The sequence below is a fragment of the Bactrocera dorsalis genome, chromosome 2 (assembly GCF_023373825.1).
Source record: "Bactrocera dorsalis isolate Fly_Bdor chromosome 2, ASM2337382v1, whole genome shotgun sequence".
Lineage (NCBI taxonomy): Eukaryota > Metazoa > Arthropoda > Insecta > Diptera > Tephritidae > Bactrocera > Bactrocera dorsalis.
This window is the reverse complement of record NC_064304.1, coordinates 89,687,889-89,714,641: the sequence shown is the minus strand read 5'-3', so window position 1 is coordinate 89,714,641 and position 26,753 is coordinate 89,687,889. Positions and strand designations below refer to the sequence as shown.

The 26,753-nt window shown below is 35.4% G+C and overlaps 2 protein-coding genes across 2 annotated transcripts; both read left to right on the top strand.

Annotated features, from left to right (window-relative positions):
- Nucleotides 1–571: 571 nt before the first annotated feature.
- Nucleotides 572–26,753, top strand: LOC105230315 (uncharacterized). Its single transcript, XM_049447065.1, has 15 exons — nucleotides 572–651; nucleotides 735–1,017; nucleotides 1,083–1,233; nucleotides 1,681–2,432; nucleotides 2,497–2,999; nucleotides 9,553–9,865; nucleotides 9,935–10,085; nucleotides 10,152–10,712; nucleotides 10,936–11,099; nucleotides 11,174–11,489; nucleotides 16,618–16,693; nucleotides 23,768–24,080; nucleotides 24,178–24,328; nucleotides 24,548–25,281; nucleotides 25,680–26,753. The coding sequence occupies exons 1-15, from the start codon at nucleotides 572–574 to the stop codon at nucleotides 26,385–26,387; spliced, it is 5,256 nt and encodes a 1,751-aa protein (XP_049303022.1). The 3' UTR covers nucleotides 26,388–26,753.
- On the top strand, nucleotides 5,860–12,037 carry LOC105230338 (esterase B1). Its single transcript, XM_019991741.3, has 6 exons — nucleotides 5,860–6,254; nucleotides 9,553–9,865; nucleotides 9,935–10,085; nucleotides 10,152–10,712; nucleotides 10,936–11,099; nucleotides 11,174–12,037. Exons 1-6 carry the CDS (start codon nucleotides 6,208–6,210, stop codon nucleotides 11,645–11,647), a joined length of 1,710 nt encoding a protein of 569 aa, XP_019847300.2. The 5' UTR covers nucleotides 5,860–6,207; the 3' UTR covers nucleotides 11,648–12,037.

Below are 26,753 nucleotides of genomic sequence, written 5' to 3'. Positions count from 1 at the left end.
TTGCTCTAATCCATTAAGATCTAGTTTATGAGATGTGTTATACTTACATATTGTAAAAAAAAAAATCAAGGCATTCTGATAACTGTAAAAATTCCCAATGAAAAAGAGCAAAGGTAAATATGAATTTGACTCATCATAATTGTTCTCAGCAAAAATAAAACAATTCACTGCAGAAGCAGTTGTGTGTGACACTCTGTATAAATGATAACAGTGCAAGACAGATTAGCATAGTCTTTGTTAACATGTAGTATATCATACGAATAACAGTGCGTGCAAACATATTTATTTACATTTCGAACTGCCCCCAATCAGCTGGTTGATAATGCAAAAAGAAGAACTACATATTGATTAGATACTCGTATTCTCTTGTACGATGCGAACGCTTGAACGTCAAGTATTTAAGATACACTGCAGTTGCTATAACGACACTATATTCTCGCTCGGCGTACACTTGACATGTAATTGCACACTTAGATTTGTTATATTTTTGAATATTCAAAAATTCGAAATTATTTACACAAATGAAACCGAATAAATTCCAAAAAAAATTGAAATTTTGCTAATAAGAAATATGTTATCTCGATTTCAGCGGAGCACCCAAAGAATTCCGGTTACAATTCTTCGAACATACATTCGGAAAATGGCAACTGAGTAAGTTTCAACAAAGTTAGGTACATAATTAGATTGCAAAAATTAAAATAATAATTTTTTGTTTCGCTTTTTGCACCGCACAGCTCTGGCATTTTAGAAACAGTGGAACTGCAGTTACCGCAAGGACGCATACGCGGCGCCAAGCGCCAGGCAGTCTACGGTGAGACCTACTATAGCTTTGAGGGCATACCATATGCTAAGCCGCCAGTTGGCGAATTACGTTTTCGTGCACCGCAGGCATTTGGAAATTGGACCGACATATTAGATGGCACGCAAAGTCCGCCCAAACCGGTACAAAAGAACCAAAAAACCGGCGAAATAGAAGGCAGCGAAGATTGTCTTTATCTGAATGTCTTCACCAAGCATGTGAGTATTGACAATAGTTGCGCTTTGGAAGGAAATTGACAATGTACATTCTTTTCAAACTGCAGATAGATGCTACCAAGCAGATGCCGGTCATGGTTTGGTTATATGGTGGCGGCTTTCAGACTGGTCGTGCTGCGCGCGAGCATCACGGACCCGATTATCTGATGCGTGAAGATATTGTATTTGTTTCTTTAAATTATCGTCTTTGTTCGCTGGGTAAGTTTTATTTATCGAATACATACACATATATTTTCAGCTTGACAAATCAGTTATTGCAAGGTTCACAAGCTCTGAGCAAAAACTTTAGATGCAATAAGGGCTAAAAGTTTAGTTTCGCCTTAGTCTCCCGGACTTTGCAACCAAGTGACAACTAAAAAGTTTCGGAGAGATCAAAGAGTAATAGATTGCCCCTGCTTTTTTGCTGGGGTTGGTGATGTCTGTACACTTTCAGTTACAACAACACTGTCATAAATAACAATGATAGTAACGGTCACGTGCGACGATTTAAGTATGTGGCTTTTGCAAAGATTATTATTCACCGTATGTGAAAATAGTTTCTTTGTGCAAGATTTCTGTGATGAAGCCATGTGTAATATTGATGAAAAGTCTTTTTTATTTGATCGTATGGAAATTATTTTCAAATATCTTTCCTTTTACTTCTAGGTTTCCTTAGCTTGAATGACCGCAGTCTTGATGTTCCTGGCAACGCTGCCATCAAGGATCAACTGCTCGCGCTCAAGTGGATCAAGAAAAACATTTACTATTTCAATGGCAATTGTAATAATATTACCGTTTTCGGTGAGAGCGCCGGCGCTACATGTGCACACATTTTGTCCTTGAGTGATCAGGCACGTGGCCTATTTCAACAAGCGGTCATAATGTCCGGTTCAGCACTGAGCTACTGGGCTAACATGCCAGAAAATATGGGCTATCGACTAGCTGCGTATCATGGTTATAAAGGCGAGGCCAAAGACAAGCCAGTATTGGAGTTTTTGCAAAATTTGGATGCGAGCAAATTGGTCGATCATTCGCTGCTTAGTGAGGAGGAAAATCGATCTTTCCACTGGCTAACGTTTACACCGACAGTTGAACCCTATGAGTCGGAACATTGCGTATTGCCAACCGAGCCAATTAATCTGCTGAAGTCGGCTTGGGGAAATGGCATACCGTTCCTCATGGGCGGCACATCATTTGAGGGTTTAATAATGTATCAGCATGTGAAAAAGTTCCCAAAAATTGTAGATCTCGTGAAAAAAGCGCCGGAATTATTGTTATTAGCTGAGTTAAAAGATATTTACGAGAGCAATCGCATTCAAGAATTGAGCACACGCATACTAAATCTCTACTTTGGTAAGGAGAAAGACGAAGTAATTTCTAAACAGAATAAACTAGATCCCACCTTTGATTTTTTACATGTGAGTAATGCCGAAAAGTCATATAATATAAAATTAAACTTTCACATTTCGCTTTCATGCACAGCTTTGTTCGCATAAAATGTTCTGGCACGGTGTGCATCGCATCGCGCTTGCGCGTACGAAGTATGCCACAGCCAATACTTACCTCTACCGATTCGACTTCGATTCACCTACATTCAATCATCATCGTTTACGTTTCTGTGGCGATGAATGTGTGAAGGGCGCTGCACATGGCGATGATCTCTCGTATCTATTCTATTTGAAGGAATCCAAAAAACTGGAGAAGAATACGCCTGAATATGCTACCATACAACGCATGATCGGCATATGGACTACTTTCGCTAAATTGGGAAATCCGAATTGTCCCGAGATTGCGCCAAATGTATGGCTACCAATTGAAAAAACAAATCCTGACTTCGGTCTGAATATTAGTCAGACGCTGCAAGTAATGCAAATACCCGAAGCGCCGAAAATGAAAGCTTGGGATTCTTTGTATGACAAACCTTTGCTTTATGGGTCTGCCTCCGATACTGAGACTGAGTCTGGAAAAGATACTACAGTACTTACTTAGAGAAAGAATGAACGACTGTGAATACTGACAAATTTCAGTAGTTAATAAGTGATTTTTTACTGTAATGAAAAATGTAACTAGAAAAAGATTTTGCCAAAACTAAAAAAAAAAATAAAGCAAATCATTGTAACATATTCTTTCCATTGTGTTTATACCTTCTCACTCAACAAATGATATAAAGAGTTCACTGGATATGATAGTCTCATGTTTCTATTGTTGTTAGGTTTTATCTGCAAACTTTATGTTCTGTTGTCGGGAAAGTAATAGAAAATCTTAGGTCATGCGAATTGATCCTTTTATAGAATTAATTTTTATTTTGGATATAGTATATTGAACTAAAGTAATTGGCTTTTCAAGGAAATGGTTCAAAGAAAAATCACTTCTTTTTGCAGTGAAACTTTACCTGTTGCCACGTTTTCTCCTTCATACGAAACAGATAACGAAACGTGCGCACAACTTACAAACTAAGAAAAGTAAAATAACTTTCTCGTATACCTCAAAATAATAATTTTTTTATTAAAATGTGAAGTTTATTTTACAGAAGTTTTCCAGGTTACTCTTGAATCACTACATAATGTTCTCAGACGTTTCGAGAATGTTTCAAAGTTCATGTATTGTAACATAAATTTAAACCTTAATTTAGAGAGCTTTCCTATAATTTATTTTATAATTCTATGAATGATATAACCTTAAAAGTTGATTAGTTCAGGGTTGGATTTGTGCATTGCAAAATTAATTGTAGCAACTAATTTAAACTAATTGTTGACAAATTTTTCATCTACATCTCATCTCTTACCATATTAAATATGTGAGACTCACTCGGTATTAGAATATTTTTCGCATGACTAAGAGGATGTCATCTGCTTCCTTATATAATGAAAGATTATATTTACACGCGCGTACGCACACGAGCGCTTTAAAATTATTTTAGATGACGGAATTTATAAGAGGCTGATTCACCAACTCTTTTATTATATAATTAAAAATTCGCATTGAGAGAAAGTTTCATTCACAAACAAAAGTTTTGCTAACGCAAATTGTACGATGATAATTTGAAATGAAATTCATATGTGTTCGGCCGACACGAAAAATGCACTTGTGTATATTGTATAGGAACATATAATTAAGCAAAAAACGGTTAATTGCTTTGTTGCTTCAATTATTCCTTATATTGAATATCAAATGTTGTCTTTTTATCGACATATTTCATTTCAGTCAATGCCAATGCCAATGCCTACATTAATTACGTACGCCGTAACGAACAGCTGCGGTCAAAATAAGAGCACCTCGCCGGTAATATTTTTTTTTGGAACAACTTAGAAATTTCATGATTTCAGTTTATGGCTTCCTTTTACCTGCGCAAAAGTAGGCACATAATATAAAATGTAATCAAACTAAAAGAACCGCTTAAGTTTGTAATGAACTGTTCATACTGCTAGTGATTGCTGTCAGATCAGAAAAAATGTAAGATATGTTCTAACATTCCAGTATAATAATCTGTTGCTATTTTTTCGATCGCAACTGTATGTCTGTTTCGAGAAATTAAGCTTAAATTTAGGGTGGTGCCTTATTACAGAAACAAAACTTTACTTTAGATTACTTTCGTTTCGGATATGCTGTATGAATTTCGAAACCGTTCGCAGTTGGTGGAGAAGTCATCTCATCGATGGTGTAATATTTAACAAGTATACTGAATACTTCGGAACAATAATATCGCTAATCGATGATAATTGTTGATAAGATTATATAGATATATATTCCGGTTTTACTATAAATGAGCTGGAGCTTGGTTCTGTAGACCTAATTTTTAACAACTCACCTAAGTTCACAAAAGAATGCGCTTTGATCATTACCACCTTAAGATAAATATGAATACAGGTTACATACTATAAATATACATGTTACTGGCGCCTTTGTAACCAAGTAAACAAATTTCGTAACTATAGTAAGTTCTGATATAAGTCAAAACCAAGTTTTGGAGACTCGCACACATTAGATATGGCTCAAAATTTTGGTATTTAAATAGTTTAGATCATCAAAGCTGATTGCGGTAAGTATCCAGTCACCACTGCGTAGTTTATGGCGCATAATCTTCGGCGTGTCTGACTCAAAATTTTATGGAAAAAATCGAAAAGAGGTTGCTTTCATTATACAGACTCTTGAAAACTACCAAAAATGCATTATTCCCCAAGTTCTTGTAGAAAACGCAGTTGCTTTTAATATTTACGAGAAATTCTGAAGAATATATCCTACTTTGTTCACATTTTCCCAAAAGTCCCATCTCACTGTTTACTGGGTGATGTGCAAATATTTGTTTGATACATATCGACACATTCATTGTATTTGTGCAAAACGTCAAAACATCTGTTTGTTGTGCTGCTTTTTCCTTCGCATCCGTATCAATTGATATTGTCGGCAGGCGTGTATCACCAGCAACTAAGTAGCTTGTTTATGCCGGACGTGCATGTTGAATGAAAATTCGAAAACAAAGCATTTACAACAACACAGCAGCCGAAAGTGACAACTGAGAGCGCAATATCGGCTAGCATTTTTTAATGGCGCTCTCGCTCACCGCTCACCAACTTCGCTCAATGATCGTCGTTTGCTTGAAGTGCGCGCCAAGTGTCGTTGATTTTTCGACTTTTTTAAACTTAAAAGACTGTTTGTTATTGTTTTCTTTTTCTTTAGGTACTTGGTATCATCCACTTTACTGATATGAGTAATACTCGTATATTTTTATATTTTTGTCTGCCTTTTCCTGTGCGCTATTTCTTTATCTAAACGCATACATATTTATACATAATAGATATTACGCGCGGCCGCTGTGTGTTCAGCACATGAAGCTGCAATTGTTTACGCTTTTGATTTCTACGCTCTAAACTTTTTTCAGTACGATTGTTCGCGTTGTTCCATCCGGTTGTCGGTGCTTCGGAGTTTCGCTGCTGGAGCAGATATACTTAAATCGAAAAATCAAATAATTCGTTTACGATAATTTCGTGTGTGATATTTTAGTAGTGATCTACCGAATCAAATATATATGTATTTATATACATATGTATAGAGTGCTGAGTGGATCACTTACGTATGTTTTGTGGCAGTTTGTAACTAATCTACAAACTTAACTAGTAATTTGAAGCACTTCAACGCATTTTCTGGATTGTAAATTTGAAAGGCTGGAGGAGAAGCAACTTGTGCTCTGCTAATATGTTTTCCAATGTTGGATTTATAGAGAAATGTCGATGGCGATTGAAGTGAGTGCAGTGACTGTTGAAATTTAAAAATTTAAGAGTACTAATTTTATAAATATGATATAAAAACACGAGTATTATAAAAAAAATCAGTAATCTACATCGAATTTCATTTTCAATATTTTTTTTTAATTTTTTTTTGTTTATTTCTGAAATAATGAACAGAATTCTGCAATAACTTGTGCTTTATTTTATTAAAAACATTAAAAAATCATTATTTTTCATTAAAAATTAATATTATTTATATTTCAAAGTGCTAAATGTAAGAAAACTTAAATCGAGTTATGCTCTTTTACCAAAAATGTTCACATCTCATTGAATAATAGATATTAATTGTTTGACATTTAGCAATTTCGCAACTCGACCGCGTGGCTTGACATTTTGTTTACCGAAAACCAGTCTTACATTTTTGTACATATGTTCATATGTATACACACTTACACAAGTTTTTGTTGTATTTGTATTTATGTTGTGCATTCCTAAGAAACGGCCAGCTAGTTGGCCGAATCAGCTGAGATGACTAATAAATGACTGGTTTTGCTAAAGCACACACATACTTATACCTATTTACACATTTACATACATACATACATATGTACTCGTATATTAGCGAAGCATAGTAAACAAAAGTTTATTTACAATTTTGCGCATATTGTGAAAATTAATCGATTTCTAGTATTTTAGTCTTTATTAAAAATTGTGAAAAGTGCTCATATAATTATGTATCATGCAATGACATCAATCATTTTGTGGTATTTTACGATGAGTAATGTGAGTAGTGTCTCAAAAGCAAATATTTTATCTAGTATTTACATGCGATACGTATTTAGGTATTTCTAAACTTTTTTCCATGGAACTGACAGCCTTTTGATATCGCCATGTTTGGCATATCAATGAAATTTCATTTTCGCTTGCCCATAAATATTGAAGTAACAAATTCAGGTAGCAAAGCATCAAATGCATACATAAATACTAAATTATACATACCGAGGCACATCAATGTTTATTTTAAGAGCGCTACCTGCTCACAGTTAATTTCATTCATTGCTTTACCTTTACTCAGCTCGCTAAGAAAGTTAACGGTTTGTTTAAAAAATAACGCTACACAATGGTTTTGATACCTGGCGACAATTTACGGATTTTAGAGAAATACATTTATTTGATTTGGTGACTAAAATTGATACAGGAAAAAATTGAAATTCGATTGTAAGTCGCTGGGCTTTCTAGATATTTCTAATACCATACTTATATTTTTTGTTCGTGTCATATGGTATTTACTCCAGTACATACATATGGATATGATAACATGATAATGATCTTTTATCATCATCCAGCAGAAACATTAATGTGGATCGGAAAAAATTTTGGGGGAAAAACATCTGCAAAAACTTGTCCAGGCCTCCGAATACTGCGTCACTGGGTGCGTCCATAATGAATACCAAGTCATTGCTTTCCAAGTATGCACTTTTTAGAAACATCAAATGAATACTCAAGCTTCTACCCGTCATATTTCAAGGGCAAATAAGACTCTTTAATCTTCTGCTTCGACTTGCACTAAAGAAACTTTATCAATTCGGTAGCTTGCCTTAACTGGCGTAGCAACTATATTTTCATTATATTTGAGTGGTTGCTACATTATTTCTCTCGTAGACTGTGATACATTTCTCACAGAATATCATGATAATACACTCTTCTGGGATACGGGATATAAATGGAGCATATTTCTGGCTTAATGACTTCGCGAACAAACAGAACTGTCACTACTGGGATAAGTCAAATCATCGTGTGGTTAAGAAGAGGCAACTTCATCTCCTTTGACCGCTGGGTGGGGATTGTGGTTAGCGGCAACATCGGACCTTCTTTCTTTCAAAATGTGGCAGAATATGCTGTCTCCATCAATAGCAGCGTTATAACACGATTTTGCTTGGCTTTTTTCCCACAATTTGATGGAATCGACGCGCCAATCTCTCTATTCTACAAGACGTCACGCCTAAACATGGTCACATTGTGTCACTCAAATGGTCGCCACGATCATACGATTCAAAGACTTTTGATTATTTTCGCTGAAGGTAAGTTAAAGGTTTGCGCCAGTCAACCAGCAACGCTCCAGAAGCTCGAGGACAACATTCAGTGCACTTTAGCCGAAATGCTGCACCGGGTCTTTGAAAGACGGGTGAAGATATGCAAACGGAGCCATGATAGCCCGTTGGCTAACATTTTGTTGAACTCATAAATATCATAGAATGATCTACATAAGAAAACCTAACAAAACTCATTTTCTTGTTGGTAGACCCTGTGTATGCGAATAACTGTTACAAAGATCAAAATTATTCAAAATCAGCACTTATGAGCATGAGCGATCCAACATTGTTTATGAAGACGCTCTTTTCGGTGTTTATACTTTCTACTAAGAAAAACATACTACAGTTTTAATGTTATTTGCGAGCAATGAGGTGCCAACCAAGAGGCGACTCCGGAGGCTGCTTTTTACATATTAATAGAAAAATGTATTTCGCCAACGATTATAAGATGGCAGTTCAAATGCAAACACACGGTCAGAAGATTTATGTATATAAAGATTTAACAAGTGTTATTTCACTATAAACACAACAATTGTGTGGGAGTAGACAAGCTATTAACCAAACACCTTTAAAGTAATTATCAGTAACACTTATAAAAAAATTAATCTAAGTGAATATAATCAAATCACTTAGAGAGATATAAAGCCATAAACACGTCGCATATAAAGCGGATTTCTGCTCCACTGCCCGTCTTATTAGCATAAACGTGACTAAAACGTGATAAAAAAGGCAGCTATCCTGATGTTAACTAAAACTTCGTAGAACTTGGTTTAGATGCCTCTCTCAACAAATAAATTAAAATATTTTCTAGAAACGTTCGAATTTATTTAAGATTTATCATTTCATGGAAAAACTTAATGACCATTAATCATACCTGGTCGGCTTAATACTTTTAGTTCTTTCCATTATGTGGTATGAGGCATTTTTTGGATCGGTAAATGCGAAGACAGTTTATTGAAGAGATGTTTGTTCAATTTGAAGAAGTTTCTCAACATATACCTATGGTGTAGTTTTAATCCTTTATATTTTTGATATAGATCCAATTTCGATTCAGAACACCGCTGCACACTCGTATAATAAAATGCAAAGTAATCATATATCAAAACTCATAATCCTACATTTTTGCATTGCTATAATTATATTTATGTTTATATATTGTATAACTATCCTAATCATATCAAACTTAATTAGCACTTCGCTTTTTTCCACCCAATCTTTAGAGTCTACGAACACAAATACCAGCAAAATCGACACACAACCGGCGAAACGTCGATCGTCGAAACTGAGTATGGCAAAGTAGAAGGTGTTAAGCGATTAACTATTTACGACGTGCCATACTACAGCTTCGAGGGTATACCCTATGCACAACCACCTGTGGGCGAGCTGCGCTTTAGAGCACCACAACGACCCATACCATGGGAGGGTGTGAGAGATTGCAAAAGTACAAAAGAAATGGCTGTGCAGGCACACGTCATAACCGGCACAATGGAAGGATCCGAAGACTGTCTCTACCTCAATGTGTATACGAATAATGTATGTGCTTTTAAAGAAAATTTTAAAGAGTTAAATTATCATTTAAAAAAAAAAATTATATACACATAGACACAGCCCGATAAGCCGCGGCCAGTCATGATTTGGATACACGGCGGTGGACTCTGCACCGGTGAGGCTACACGTGAATGGTATGGACCTGATTATTTTATGCAAAAAGATATTGTGCTCGTGACAATACAATACCGACTGGGTGTGTTGGGTGAGTGTGTAGATTTGGCAAAATAAAACATATGAATATCTCTTTTCTATTTTCTCTCTACTCCAGGCTTTTTATCGCTCAGCACGCCCGAATGCAATGTACCTGGCAACGCTGCCCTTAAAGATCAAGTTCTGGCTATAAAATGGGTTAAAAATAACTGCGCGAGCTTCGGTGGCAATCCCGACTGCATAACGGTTTTTGGTGAAAGCGCTGGCGCTAACTCCGCTCACTGCATGATGCTCACCGCACAGACACAAGGACTCTTTCACCGCGTGATTTTAATGTCGGGCACTGCCCTTCCTCTATGGGAGACGGAAGGTCAAAAGTATCGCGCTTTCAATCTCGCGAAATTAGCTGGCTATAAGGGTGTTGATAATGACAAAAGTGTGCTTGAGTTTTTAAGAAAGTGTAAAGCAAAAGATTTGATGGCGCTTGAAGGTCGGACACTGTCGTCAGAAGATCGTGCGCGCAATATATCAACGCCTTTTGTCTACTGCGTGGAGCCATACGCGACGCCGGAATGTGTGATACCGAAGCCAATAAGGGAAATGATGAAGACTGCGTGGGGCAATGCGATACCGCTGCTGGTCGGCCATACGTCAGACGAAGGGCTGATCTTCATGCAGGGTGAGTTTTAATTTTTTGGTAAAAGAGATATAATTCATCGGTTAAACTATTCTGTACGATTTTATTCGAGAAGTCTCGGTAGTAGTATATAGAAGAGTATCGTGTTGCCGCTGGATGATAATTTTAGGCACATCTAAATATTTAAAATTCACCTTAAATACCTTTTTAATTATTTATGTCGCTAATATAATATTTTCTCTATTCCATATGACATATAATTCAGGAGCCAAGGCCTTAGCCACTGCTGCCCAAAGACAAAAATGTTATTCCCTCAAACCCTTTGTACCCTTCGAAGTAGCCGACAATGAAGAGAGTGAGAAATTCGAGCAAAAATTGAGAACAGTGCATGTGAGTGGTAAGACTCCTACTATCGATGAATATAAAAATGTAAGTTTATTCTTTAAACACACACCCATAGTAAGCATGAATACAATATTTCCCTTTTATCCATAATATTTCAGATCATTGCCTACTGGTGCCTGCACTTGCCGCTCTATCGTCTCATACTTTCACGCTTATCGCATGCCGCCGGTGCGCCACTTTTCCTATACCGATTCGACTTCGACTCCGAAGAGTTGCCGCATCCTTATCGTATATTGCGTATGGGGCGTGGTGTGAAAGGCGTGGCACACGGTGATGAGCTTTCGTATATCTTTTCAAATCTTTTTTCACAACGCTTGCCAAAAGAGAGTCGTGAATATAAGACTATTAACCGTATGATAAGCTTTTGGACACAATTTGCGCGCAGTGGCAACCCGAATGACGAGGATATACCTGGTATGGCAACGTTGACTTGGGAACCATTGAAAAGAAGTGAACCTAAAATAAATTGCTTAAATATAAGCGATGATTTGAAGTTCATAGAATGGCCAGAATTAACGAACGCGAAAGTGTGGGCTAGTGCTTACGACAAGCACACCGAGTTGCTGAGTTGAAGCGAAAGGTATTAGCCAGAAAATATTTGGTAAAAAATAACTCAGACATCGGTTTGAATGCAATTTAGTCACTTGTATGTAATGAAATATTTATATAAAACATTTAAGCGTATATATTTTTATAAAAATTATATGTATAGTACAATTATATATTTTGTTGTTTATGAAATTGTTGTTTGTAAATACATTTATTTTAATTGAACGAAAATTAATCGAATTGACCTCTGTGTATAAATGTAAATAATATTTGTATTAATTAATATGTATAAAAAGTGTAATTTTAGCAATGAAAATCCATGTAATAAAGCTTTAAATATTTGTAAAATTTTGTACAATTTATGTAAATTTAATAAATATACATGCAATGAAAAATAAAACGAAACAAGCAAACGTTTAACTCTTTAACTTTCTCTCTTTGTATTAGGTAAATTAATTAATTAATGTTTTAATAAGTCAAGAAGGCAATTGGTGGTTGTAGATGCGATTAAAAGGTCAAAGGCAGTTTCTGAAATGTAATATTTTGTCTATTTGAGGCCCAACATAGCGTATACGTTACCGATTATCATTAATTTACGTGAGTTGACTTATGGCATTTTTCAAAAACTCTGTGTAAATGCACATCCATAGTTTAGAGTTTCATTTCGATCGCTTTACGTGCTTTGCAGCTGATGAGGATAGGTAATATTTAGGATAGTTAAAATTTGCATAGCACATGCTTATAATTAAAAAAATGGTTTATTCCATTCTTTTTAAACGGTGAAGCAACCCTTATAAAGTGGCAACATACATGAGAACAAACGGCAGGTGGATCACAAGCTTTATAACTCCACAGAAGCTTTTGAAGGTTTGGTTTTGAAGTGATTTCATCTTCATGCAAGCCTAACTTTCAACTGCTCACGATTAGGAGTATGCACAGAAGGAATGTAGAGAAAACCCAGGCTCAGGCTTCTACTTTCGGGAAGTATGGTACGAAGCTCTTGCAATTCCATTCCACAAAAGAATTTGGTATCCTTATATTATAAGTTATTTTTAACATATATACTTGTTTTCACTGAAACTTCTCTTGATTTTGAGGCACTAATTGTGGTACAAAATCTATGTTCGTTCAAGGCTAAACTAAATATGAACAATTCATCAAACTATTACTTTTCTTATAGATTGTTAATTAAGAAAACAGTTGTAGTCTTTATAGCTGATTAAATAACTCTGTTGAAAATTACTGTTAAGACGAATAATAAAAAAATAATAATTTTTTTTTTAGTTTTAGTTATATTTGTAATGGATAGAAGCAAATTTGTTAATAAAACTTTTATTTGAAACTCATAGTTTAATCTATGTTCGAAAGCCTTTACTTGCTTTTATGTAAAAAATATATCTTCACGATCGTAAAGAATTTTTTTTTTTTGACTTTGACAGAGAAAATCAGTTTATTTGATTAATTTTGAAATTTTACTCAAACAGAACAAAACTTTACCATTTATAGATTTCTAAAAATTTCAAAAATTTACAACTTGGAATATATTACTTTCTAGTGTGTAACGTAGTTTTTCACTTTTTCCCAGTTTACTCAATTAAGCACACATCAGATAATTACAATTTGCATGCAAGCGGTTTGCAGTGAATAAGTTATTTAAACTTAAACAAACCTATAATTTGATTCCGCAAATATTAATTACAAATATGCATATATCTAAAGTAAGCGTTTCAAATATACCGAATACTGCGGTGACGTCGAGTGAAATGTACTAATGTTAGAATTCATGTTAAGTATACGTAGTGGCATCTAATACTAGCAATTGTTGCACGGAATGACAGAAAATATTAACTTCAGTGCAATACCAATATGCGTGACAGAATAAGTACAGTCTATTGATATTTATTTTGTAATGAGTGCCTATCAAGGGCCTATCAAGCAAAAAAGGTGTGGGTATTAAATAATTATAGTCTAAGAAGATATGTGAAAATATTTATATACATATGTTAAAATATACGGAAGGGAAATCTTCTGCGTTCATATTTTTTCTAGGAAAGGCTTTAGTGAGATTTTTAGTAAAATAGTTCTTTAGTACACTTTAAATTTTCATCTCCTTTGAAGTGGCGATGCTTGGTAATGACTTGAGGTTTAAAATTTTGTACAGCATTATGCGAAATACTCTCAATTTGATCCGATTTCAATAATTTTTATCCCAGACATTTTTTTCTGATATTATATTACAATCAATAAGATCACAAATGAAACATTAAAACAAGAAAAAGCTTTAACATCGGCTGCTCTCAAGCCAGAATATCTGTCACAGGTGCATTTCTTACAGACATAGAAACACCTTTATTTCATTTTGATTATGATTGGCGGGTTAGAGTGAGCTCTATATACCAGTGATCCAATCTAAAAACTTTCTTCGAATAATATAGGATATTTTTAATTAATAATCTATGCCAAAGTTCGTGAATATATCTCGTGCGGACATCAAGGACGTGAGTTTGGTCGGTCAGTTTTAATGGCAGCTATATGCTATAATGATTCCGTATCAGTGTTTCCAACAAATGACCAATTTCGTGGGCAGCAAAAGACTTGTACTGAAAGTCCGCGTATACACAGACCGATAAACGGACAAAGCTAAATCGACTACGTTCGTCACACCGATCAACTGCAAATATACTTTATATCATCGACTTTTCCTTTTTGTCTTTGACTATTCACGAGTTTTGTGACATTATATCTTATTCCGGATATAATGAGCATGCACAATCTAACAAATGTGCTGCACCTTGCCACTTTGGTGTAGGGTGAGGACTTGTGGGGTGACTAAGAAGCCTAATGCTTATCAATTATGACAGTTAGTATGTGTTAATATCTTACAAAATAAATATTCACCGTCACTTACGTAAAACATAAAGCAAAACTATAAAATGTTTAACAAAACACTCAATGGTGTGGAGAAGTTGCAAAAATTCTGCCGAACTCTTCTTATCAACAAAACGCTTACCAACGAAGTTTACAGAAAATCAGTCAAATAACTAACAATGATTTGCATTTCCATTTATGACCATTCATTTATGTAGACGCAGAAAAAAGTGATTTTTTATTCAATGTGCTAATAAAAATTATTGATTTTCCGGCCAATCGGGCGTCAACTACATATAAAATATTTTAGCAAGGTTGAGACCCATGTACATAAATATATTTAAATATTTATAAACAGACTAACATATGAATTTTTGTGTGGTCATTCTCCACCCACCTGAAAATAGCCACCTGTGCTGCAAATTAGAGTGTAATTTGTTTGAAGTTTATTGCCACGTATCCATCGATCGCCCCCTGCTTTGATGGGGCATTAAAGGCAATAAGGGCACAAGAAGACCAGCCGGCAAAGGAGAGCCGGCAGCCATGGCATGCATATTTACAAATTCAGTGCATATCAATATTAATGTGCATGCGCGTATATAATTAAATATGTGAGCGGTACAATGAACAACGGCGGCAATGCCAACGAGATAAGGCGAATGAGCGATAGTGTATCAATCACGCTCGCCCAACATTGACACACACGGCATTGGTGTTGGCATATTAGCGGCGCTCCGTCACGGAAGCAATAGCTGCTACGCTCTCATTTCACACTTTATACACACGTCTCATGCATGTATTCTTATAAGAATGTGTGCAAATGTAGTAGGAGCGGCTGTTGTGGCAGCTTAAACATTTTAGTTGTTATGTTAGTTAGTTAATTGGCATCTTTTACAGTTTAATGCTAAGCATTTGTTGTTAAACCAGATTGTTACTAGTTTAGTGAGCACTAAATTGGACTAGTTCTAAATTATTCAAAACGAAGTGGTTTTGGTTCATATGATCATCTACAGAATGTTTTTTTTTTAATATTTCGAAAATTTTTTCGAAAATATTTTTTTCTTACTATAGTTTGCATTATTTGTAGCAACCATTTGTACATCTCAAGTACATAAAAAATGCAATTTTGAAAAAAAATTTATTCTGCTGATACTTGAAGAAAACCTTTTTAAAAGTTACTTTGTTTGAATTGACAAAATATAATATAAACGGCAAATCAATGTAAAATTTGAATTATGGCTTAATTTACCTCATATAATTCCAAATTTTTAAATATCAAGTTTATTTAATGTTCTGTAACCAGTTCTGCTCCAACCAGCAACAAGTCGAACTACTCCATAACCAGTTCCAAATTAAGCTCTCATCACATAGTCGCACATCCGCTCGCCTCATTATTGTTCTGACTGGTTGGTTGTGGCTTACCAGCCACTTATTCACAGATACATTTGCACATACACATACCAAAATTTGTATGCCCATTCATTTAGTCAGTGGCTGTGCCTGTATGTGTGCATAGCCACTCGTTGGCCTGTGCCGCCTTGCTCGCGCTTCGCAATTCTCAGTTGGCGAACAACCCTTGTGCAAAACGGACAGACAACACGGTTGCCGGCACCGAGCAATACAAACGCATGAATAATAAATTAAAAAAGTGGTTTCAATAAAAAAAATCAATGAAATAAAATTTAATAAATTCACGGCGAGAAAGTCAATAGCAAACAGGCCTGCAGGACATTTGCCGTGAACGCAGGTGCTGCAATAAGTGCGAGCAAAGTGAACGACAGCAACAAGTGCGGCGAAATTGCGCGCTAAAACGCCAGCGACACACATGCGCATACACACCGTTATCCTGTGGTCGATTTTTTAAGGCACTTCATACATAGTTACACACATACACACATGCAATAAGCGGCGTTAATGCGCACTAAATTGAAATTCATTGAAGTGAAGAAAATTAACGAAAATTCAATTGAGCTTGAAATAGATTGCTCGGGCGTTATGTTTTTAGATTAAATTAAGATTAAAGTTTACAGTAAAGACTGCGTTGCATAAAATAAAAAATTAAAAAAAAAAAAATTAAAATACGTTTTTGTCATCTTCGATTTTTGAATTTCGAATTTCTAATTAATAACAACTAAAACACAAAACAGCGCCAGCATGTCTTTCGATATACCGTTCGGCGATCAGATGCGCATTGCATTAAGGTAAATTTGCTTTACTTTTCCTTTCTAATTAGAATAAAAGCAAGCTATGGCCACACGCCATAGCAATTCTTCATCACGGAATAAATTATTGAAGTAGTTTTATGGCTTACTATCCTCCAGCTATCAGCAACAACACAGTAAACAAATCACTGATGGACATTAGCCGTGCATAAAAAGATATGTTAAGACATGTCAGCGCTCATATGAATGTATAAATTATATTGCTTTACACTTCCAACTATACACAAAGCGACTTTGCCTACAATGCAAATTTACTTCATTCTTGCTGACTGGACATTTATTTATTAAGGTCAATTTAGCGCATTCTATGCATGCTTGGTGTCTTTTTATGTTCCAATATGGAGTGTGTGTGTGCTGATAGTCAGCAAAAAGTAAACTGGAAGGAAGAAAATTTTCAAAAGTAAGGCAGACTAAGTAATATTGAAACCAAATTTTTAGCAAGTTGTAGCTACTTTGTGTACCATTACAAAGTCTTTTGAACTTTTTCTTTAATTATAAGTGTTTTTATACTCATGCAACATGTTGCTACAGAGTATAATATTGTATAATATGTAACGAGTCTATGTATCACCTTAAACTAATCCAGAGATATATATTGTTAAATATATATAAGAGATCAGTATAACGAGTTGAGTTGGTTGACTGTCTGCCACTCCATCTAAGCTGCAACTTGAGTCAGAATTGTGATATCTTGATGAAACGGTACGCATGTTCCTAGGTAAAAAAAAATTACGAGTTCGTGGATAAGCGTAATCGGACCACTGCCACGCCCACAAATCGCCATTAACTGAAAACACATAGAGTGCCATAACTAAGCACTAAATTAAAGTATATAAACTGTTATTTGGCACAGAAAACCGCAGAAGCAAGGGGCCTTTGTGGACATAGAATATTTAAAAAGTGGGCGTGGTCGCGCTGGCTAATAAATTGAACGCACAGCAAGCCTCAATACTTTTATTTTTGGTGAACGGCATGCCTAATAAGAACTTATACGAAAGAAATTTAACCGGTATGTAGTTTTTAATTATTATTCCAGATTTTTACCACACCTAAAGTGGAAGTAATTTTGTTTTAAATATTTCTGCATTATTAAAAATTTCGAAAAAATACAAATTTTCTTCTGCAGTTGATTATTTCCATTTCTAATATCCACATTGCAAAGATATTTCAATTAGCACCCAAATCCAGCGCACAAAAGAAATTTGGCTTGCATTTTGCACCTCATTCCATAGCCGCCACGTGCCATACGCCCCAATTATTCTTCCGCACAATGCCTTCAAAGCGAAAATATGGCAATATAATTAGTATTTCGTAGTTTCATGTCTAACAAATTTTCCCCGCCATAATATATAAAACATACTTACATAATTACATACATGTATGCAGTAGTTTGTGTAGACGATCGAATATGCGTATGCATGTAGTTATGTACGGTATGTATGCGTATATAGTTCGGTGCCTTCCAGCGCCACGACGAACATTTCAGCGCATTTATTATTAAACAGGTGTTGGCGCTGCGGCAGACAGTCGTGTAAATGAGATAACTGGGCACCTTCTAATTTGTTAATTTATATGCCCAGTCATAAACAAGCATACATACTTTCATAGTTGTAGAAAGGTGTGTATGCTTTAGTATTCCGATGGTTTTTAGTGCATGCATTGGCAAGAAGTAATCACTAGTGTGTCCTGCCTTTCGGCTGCGAGCAATTTGAACTTTGACCTCGTAGCGACTAATAGTGCTCCCGCTATATGCACATATTTGTATGCAGCTGTTTGGAAGCGGTATAGCTAAGTTATGGTAATATTCAACTAATCAATCATAATAATGCTCATACTTGTGTTGTGGCGCTATTTTGATAGTAATTGTTTGATAAGCCCTGATTTGCATTATGAAAAGCCATGTGACCATTTCGTTGATTGACTTGAGATTTTCATAGGCACTTTCAAAGATGACGACGCTTCATTGCTTTGAATTCGTGTGAAATAATCACAATCAGCCACAAAATGGATAAACAATTAGAGAGAGAGAAAATAATGGATATTTATACAGGAACTTTACAAATGCTAATCTAATTCTATGTATTAGCTATCAAATCGTCTTTTATACTTTAACAAATAGATATGTATATTATCTAAGACAGTGACAGGAAAATTTTTTTGTTCTAAATACATTTATAGTTTACAAAGATTACTTTTTCTAATTTTATAAAAGAACTCTGTTTGACTTTGAACTTGATATATTATATTAAGTATTGTTATTGTATCTTCGTCGCGGAGTCATATACAGTATAGAACTCAATAAATTTTGAAGGACTTACTACTGTGTCTTTAATCTTTTCTCATCTCATCTCATTTGCCATTAACAACTCGACTTAATACTTACATTAGGGTGATGAATGATGACACTCATAGGTTTTTGAAGAGGTTTTCTGAGCGGTATCTAGGAACCTATTTTTCAGAGTACCAAACGAAAAAAAAAAAATTTTTTTTTGATCCACCTTAATATGCATTGATGTTTGACGATGAATATCTCGTAAACGCTTAACTTAATCGAAAAATCATTGCAGACCATTTTTATAGAGCAATAAATTTCCTACAAAACTATGAGTTTCATCATTCATAATAATTGTTTTTCATTGAGTTACAAAATTAATAAGAAATAAAAAATTTTCCCAAAAATAATCAAACTTTAACAGTTAATATCTTTTAAACGGTTGGGTTTACGTAAAAATCATTAAAGACCTTTTTTGTAGAGCATTCAATTTACTACAAAATCTAAGGAACAAGATATTTTTTCAAGTAGTTGGTAGCGAGATATAAATTTTTCCATATGATAATAAGAAAAAATATAAATCTGTATGTAGGAAGACCTTCCCGATACAATTAAGAACTCATATTTGGAGAGGCTTTCATAGAGGTGTCTAGGAACCTATTTTTCCGAGTACAAAACGAAATAAAAAATTTGTTTGAATCACTAACATACATAGTAGAGATAACAAGATGAATAGTATAATAAAGCAATAGCACACATATTTACTGTTATTGCGAATTTTGCCAGTAACGCTCAAGAGTTGTGAATGCTTGCATAAAATTAACTGTACTTTTAAAGCCATTCTTATAAAAGCATACAAATATATTTCTCACCTAATTCTCTCTACAAAGTTGAAGAGAACGCCATAACTGGAAAAAATGTAAGAATATTTGAAATATTGTTTCGGCATTGGAAATTTGCATGCGCTTGCGCACACATAAATTAAAATATTATATGATATATAAATGGAGTTTATTCAGAACAACCCATTGTAGTCATAGGTTAACAATTTCGAGCTCAAAAGCAGTGTGAACTGACACAACCTTGGTGTTAAGATTATTAATTTCCTTCTTTGAAAAAAAAAATTCTTTTTAAATTTTGTTGAAGAAAAATATACATCCACCTTCATACATATGCACGTCGCAAAACTAGTTGATCAACAAGCAAGCCCCCAACTTGAACAGTCTCTCATAGACAGACATACACACATACATACAAATTATTTCGCTAGAATCCAATTCGATAAGCGTTGACAGGCAGACAACGAATTTGCATCAGACAATCATTTTACAATGCATTAATTGCACTGTTGTGGTCGGCTGAATACAACAACAACACCGTACAGATTTAGTTAGCAAGCTTTTACATATACAAAACAAGCTTATAGAGCTGTGTGACTATGTAGTTTATGCCGGCATTTGGAGATGAATTCGCCAAATAGGAGACCACCTATATATATCCATATACATGTACTTGCGGCGGGGTATGTGGCATTCGAATACTCGTTCCAGTTCTCCTTCCATGCAGCATTGACAGTAACAGCACTCGCTCACTTCAACAACAACAATAAACTAACACAAGTTGAATAGGGTATATTTTTATTTCAAAACAATCAATACGCCAGTGAGAACTGCCCGTAAACTTAAGGCCTCTTTTAAAGGCTACTTTACATATTTAATATTATAGAAATGCCTCAGGTTTTGGAACACAAACATTATAGGAAAGACTAAGCCCTGGACTTGAGTTGTAAGTAAGAACTGGTATCATTTTCCGATTTAAAGCTGTCCGCAATAAATATTTGAACAAACACGGAACTTGAGACATTCAGTTATAAAGTTGGTATCACTTCAAGATAATTTTTCGTTAAATCCACAAAATGTATACCCAAAACAAAACTATATAACTCCTGCAAATAGTTATCAACTGATTACTTTTCGACTTTCGCATATTTTCTCATCTCTCTTAAATTAGATGATTTTTCAAATATATAGCTGATAGCCGCTGATATAGTCAAGTGCTTAGAGCAGCGCTTGGCTATCGTACGACTTGAATTCGGCGCATATTTGCTATCGATATCTGTGATTTTTATTTTTTTATATGATAACTGCTAACCAGCGGCTAAAAACAAAACCCTGAGTGAATATCTGACACCTTCTAATTCAAGCTTTCTCTTATCAAAGCATTTCTTTTTTAAAACTACAAAAATAAAATCTGTAAAAATATTAGCAGTACACTAAAACCCGTACTACCACTTATTTCTAATCAAAGTGTTTTATGTTGATAGATTTGCTGTTCGATTGCTAAAAATAACTATTAGATTATATAGTGGCAACGATTGTGGACAGCAAATTTACAATAGCGATCAAATAAAACTTCAAATACTTAAGTCTAGATCTAATCTTAAGAATAGCGAGATTTCGAAACAAATGCGCTGACTGCATGATTGAAACCCATATACATGCATGCATTTATAAAAAAACCATATAAATAAAACATTACAATTTTTCTGGTAATTCTAAAGAATTACTTGTTTGCAAGCAATAAAGCAATAAAGTTGAACGTGATAGCAATAAATTACGCATTATAATTATTTGCAAAAAACTACTTTAATTTATTGTACTTTCGACTCGAAGCATTTGCTTAAAGATTGATAAGTGAGTGAGTCGTCAACAAATTCGATAAACGTTTTGTTTTTGTTTTTTTGTTTCTGCTTTCCGCCAGCTGTCTAGGCTTTATATGACAAATATGAGCTAGAAAAATTATGCTCTATAAATTAGTACTTAAAGTGTTAAGTTGAAATGCAATTTTTAATCGTTATGTAGTGACTCAGTAATTTTCAGGCTTTTTATGACTAATAAACAAATAATAAACTATAAATGAAGATATGGTATCAATAATCATATACAAGTATAAATGCAAATAATCAAAAATGCTGAAATTTTTTTATAACTATTGAAATGTTCATACACATGACCATCTTTTGAATTTTTGAATCTCTCTTTTTGAATCAGTCATCTACGGAATTTTTGGTAGAACTAAAAAATTTAATTTACAATATGACAAATGTGCTCCAATTTCCTGAAACCAGTAACATTCTAAACGTTTCTGTAGGACTTTTATAGAAACAGTATTTCATTTTGTTTCAACATAAAGATTTCTTTTCTTTCAATTTGTTACATAAAATTGAGTTCGAAGTCGATTACTCCACAACTGGCTTTCACTGATTTCGAAACATGTTCAATATTCTCGCCTTTTATACCGACAAAGTAACATATGAAGTATAATTTGCACAGCAGCGATAAAAATAGTTGAAACAGCCGATTCTTCAAATTTGCATGACACTATAAAGCTTGCCAAAATGTAAGTCGAAGCTTTATATTTCAAAAAATTGTCTATAAATCGTTTCCGTAATTCAGGAACTTTGAAAACATATCAGCACCTTAATAATTTCAAAATGGTATAAGAAAACCCGCTAGCTATTTGCGGCATGTTTCGGCCTTTTTAGTGGCCCTGGTTAAAGGTTAAAAGACAACACAGAGCAAAAGTCCATGGAGCGCATGAAAACTGCACTTCACAACACGAAATGTTGCCTACATTTAGGCACACAATTCATTTTTAAAAGCAATTTTATTAACTGTTTTTTAATTTATGAAATATCTATTTATTGTTTTGTCATTTGTAGTCCACTAAAATAACACATTTGGAAGGTGTTATGTATGGAAGCTCCGTGTTGTTGTTGTGTAATGACAGTGATTAAAAAAATTCCATTAATTATGAGTTGTTGATTGAATTCCAGATATTTCAAGCTAACTCTTATCGCTATGACCTTACGGGATGCCAATCAATGTAATTTAAACAGATGTTAATAAAATTAAATTACAACGAGAAAGTCTAAGTCGCATCAACTCACTAGCACATTTATGAATACTCGTACTTCTTGTTATATTCACGTTCAATTTACACTTTATAAGTATTTGAAGCGTCTTACGACAGCAGCATCTCTCAAGTGCAATTATTCCATTAAAATAGTCATATACACAAGTATTATCTGTATACTAGAAAATCTAATTTTAATTCGCACAATCTACAAGCCCACATGGTGACGTCCTAAGAAAGAATTTGTAATTGCACTGAAGTGCGCAATATATACATATATACGAACGGCGATAAAGTACTTACCACAGCGTCTATTCAAGCCGGATCCGTGGGTTTGGACTTTCTATTGAGAAACTTACTACATATATATTTATATTATACAAATATATATTTATTTATAAGTATACTTGTATATGTACATCTGTACTTTAGCTCTTCTGCATATTTGTTGATTGACGTAAATAAATATAAAATAGTATTGCAAGAATAAACCGCAATCTTAAATATAGCAACAGTATGTATGTATGTGGAGCAATATTTGTTTATTTTGTTGTTCCTTAAAGAAGCCTAAGCGGAACAAGACCCCCTAATTATGGAAAATTATGGCATTTAAATTTGTTTCATGATCAACGGCTCAAAGTGCCTTATTGTATGTGCGACTCTTGCAGCGATAAGCCAGCCAGCAGCTTGCTTCTTATCAGCGGCTAGCATAAGTTCACTCCGGGTTCGTGTAAAATTTATGATGAGACATTGGCACATATTTTCAGATTATTTAAAGCGTTATATATAAACTCAACACAATTTAAGCTTCGATAATAAATTTTATTATTTTTTCTAACCTTAATTTTTCTGCTTAACACTTTTAGCTATGTGAAATTCAAAACTAATCAGAGGCGCATGCGCACAAATGAAAAGGTTGTGACCGACACAATTTATGGCAAAGTGAAGGGCGTCAAATGGCATTCGGTTTACGGTGGTTCTTATTATAGCTTTGAGGGCATACCCTTTGCCAAGCCACCGATTGGACGTTTGCGCTTTAGAGCGCCCGAAGAGCCCGAACCATGGACGGATGTACGTCGCTGTACGCGCGAGCACCTTAAGCCATGTCAATACAATATTATACTGAAGCAAGTGCAAGGCCGTGAGGATTGTCTCTATTTGAATGTGTTCACAAAAACGGTGAGTGCTCAAACAGCAATTTTCTTAAAACTCATTTCGCCATTAATATTTATGTGAATTTCTAATTGCATGTTTCTTAATGAAATTTGTTTTACAGCTGCATCCTCAGAAGCCGATGCCGGTTTTGGTTTGGATCTATGGTGGGGGTTTTCAAATGGGTGAAGCCTCGCGTGATATGTACAGTCCTGATTACTTCATGATGGAGAATGTTGTAGTCATTACTATCACATACCGTTTGGGTCCATTGGGTAAGTAGCTTATAATGCTACCAAGTTTATGCCTCTGTTTAATGAAGTGTAGTCTGCCAAAGTAGTCAACCGAGTTAGGCTTAGGCTTAACGCAGTAATTTCAGTTTGGCCTAAAATATCCAGCAATTCTGGGAATAGTTGAAGTGGTCCTTTACTGCAGTCTGTTAAGACATGAGACATGACTAATTATTCTTGTTGTTTATTTACTATTCCCATTAGGCTTCCTCGTGCTGGAGGACCCTGAGTTGGATGTGCCTGGCAATGCTGGTCTCAAAGACCAAGTAATGGCTTTACGATGGGTTAAGCGCAATTGCCAATTCTTTGGAGGTGATCCTGAGAACATCACTGTATTTGGCGAAAGCGCTGGTGCTGCCTCAACACACTACATGATGCTCACCGAACAAACTCGTGATTTATTTCACAAGTGTGTCTTAATGTCTGGTACCGCACTGGCACCATGGGCCAATATACCGCAATACAATTGGGCTTATCGATTGGCGAAAGCCACTGGCTACCGCGGCGAAAATGACGATCGGCAAGTTTTCGAACACTTGCAGCACTGCAAAGCGAGCAGTATGGTGAAGGTGTGCGAAGATCTGCTCACCAGTGATGAGCGTCATCAGAGGATGATGTTCAGTTTTGGGCCGACAGTAGAGCCATACGAGAGCAAACATTGTGTTATACCGCGTCCGCCTTTGGAAATGATGCGTAGCGCTTGGGGCAATGATATACCCTTGCTAATTGGTGGCAATAGTTCAGAGGGTTTGCTAATGTTCACCGAGGCGCGAAAATATCCGGAACTAATGCACAAATTGAGTAAAGATGCCACATATTTGGTGCCGGACGATGCGAATGTGAATGTGGACCAGCGAAAGGGTTACGGTGAGAAGTTGTTGCGTCTACATTGCGGTGACAATGAACCTCGTTGGGAAACAGTATTGCAGTATGCCGATGTGAGTATATAAATTATGGTTAAATGGTATGGTGGACCTTTTCTATCGTACCTGAACTGGATATATTTAAAATTTCCAGGTTTTTTTTTGAAATATACTTATAAATGCATGGTCCATCCAGAGCACATAATTTATAAGCCCAACGGATCATATACCCAATTTTAATAGAAATCTAACTATATTTGTAACTTTACTTTGTTTTGAGGATGAACCCAAAGTCTTAGTGAAAAAATATCAATCAACGATTTTTCTGCAAATACTTTTCCTATAAGGTTGACCATTCTAAAGCGAAGCATAAACCACCACATAATCATGCATTTATCAAACTGCAACTTATTTCCGGTGCTTAGATGTTATTCTATCTGTATATTCTGAAATGGTCTTTCCTTTCATTTCAGATCTTCTCTTACAAATACTTCTGGCATGGCATCCATCGTACGTTACTTTCACGGCTTCATCACGCCAATTCGCCTACTTACCTCTATCGTTTCGATTTCGATTCGAAACACTTCAATTTCATGCGCATCATCACCTGTGGTCGCAACGTGCGCGGCACCTGTCATGCTGACGATCTCTCTTACTTATTCTACAATGCGGGTGCCAAGAAGCTGAAACAACGCAGTGCCGAATTTCGCACCATTCGCCGATTGACCACAATGCTAGTGCGTTTCGCCGAATGCGGCAATCCAAATATACCGATGAATGAAGGGCACGACCACAGCTACCATTATCGCCATCACCATCGGCAACCGGCACACCACGTGCAACCAGTTCAGGCCAATAATCAAAATGGCAGTAGCAATGCGCTTCAAAATGTGCAACACAAGGCAAATGGTGATGGGTACGAACACCATAGCCGAGAGCACAGTACGGACGGCAGTTTTGATGATAGCGTCAGCGACGGCATCGAGCTGGCGCTGGAGGTGAAGGCGGCATTGACGAAAAATGAAACGCCACCACAAGAGACATGGTTGCCAGTATCACGCGACTCGCACATATTCAAATGCTTGAATATCTCCGATGAATTGGAGGTGATAGATCTGCCCGAGGCAGAAAAGTTGCGTTTGTGGGACGAAATGTACACAGATAAAGCCCTACTCTATTGAGTTCGTGCTTATTTTGGGCACGTAATTACGCTTTCCGGCTGCTGTGTGGTTTGGTTTGTTGCTTAGCCACTTAGTTTGACAGTTGAGAGATTGGTTGTGATGGGTTGGCTGCACGTGATGTAACTGTAGACGTGGCGTATTTAAATGTGTTTGTTTCATAGCAAGCCTTTGAAGATATTTCAAAATATACCCTTCATATGTGATATTAGGTGGAAAATACATTATATCAAAACTCTGTACAATCAGTTTTATTTATTTCTACACTGCTAAGCAGTTCGAACTTTATTTATTTGTGTAACAATTTCATATATTAGCATATTTGTATATAAACACTATTTAAATATATATATATATTTATTTTATATA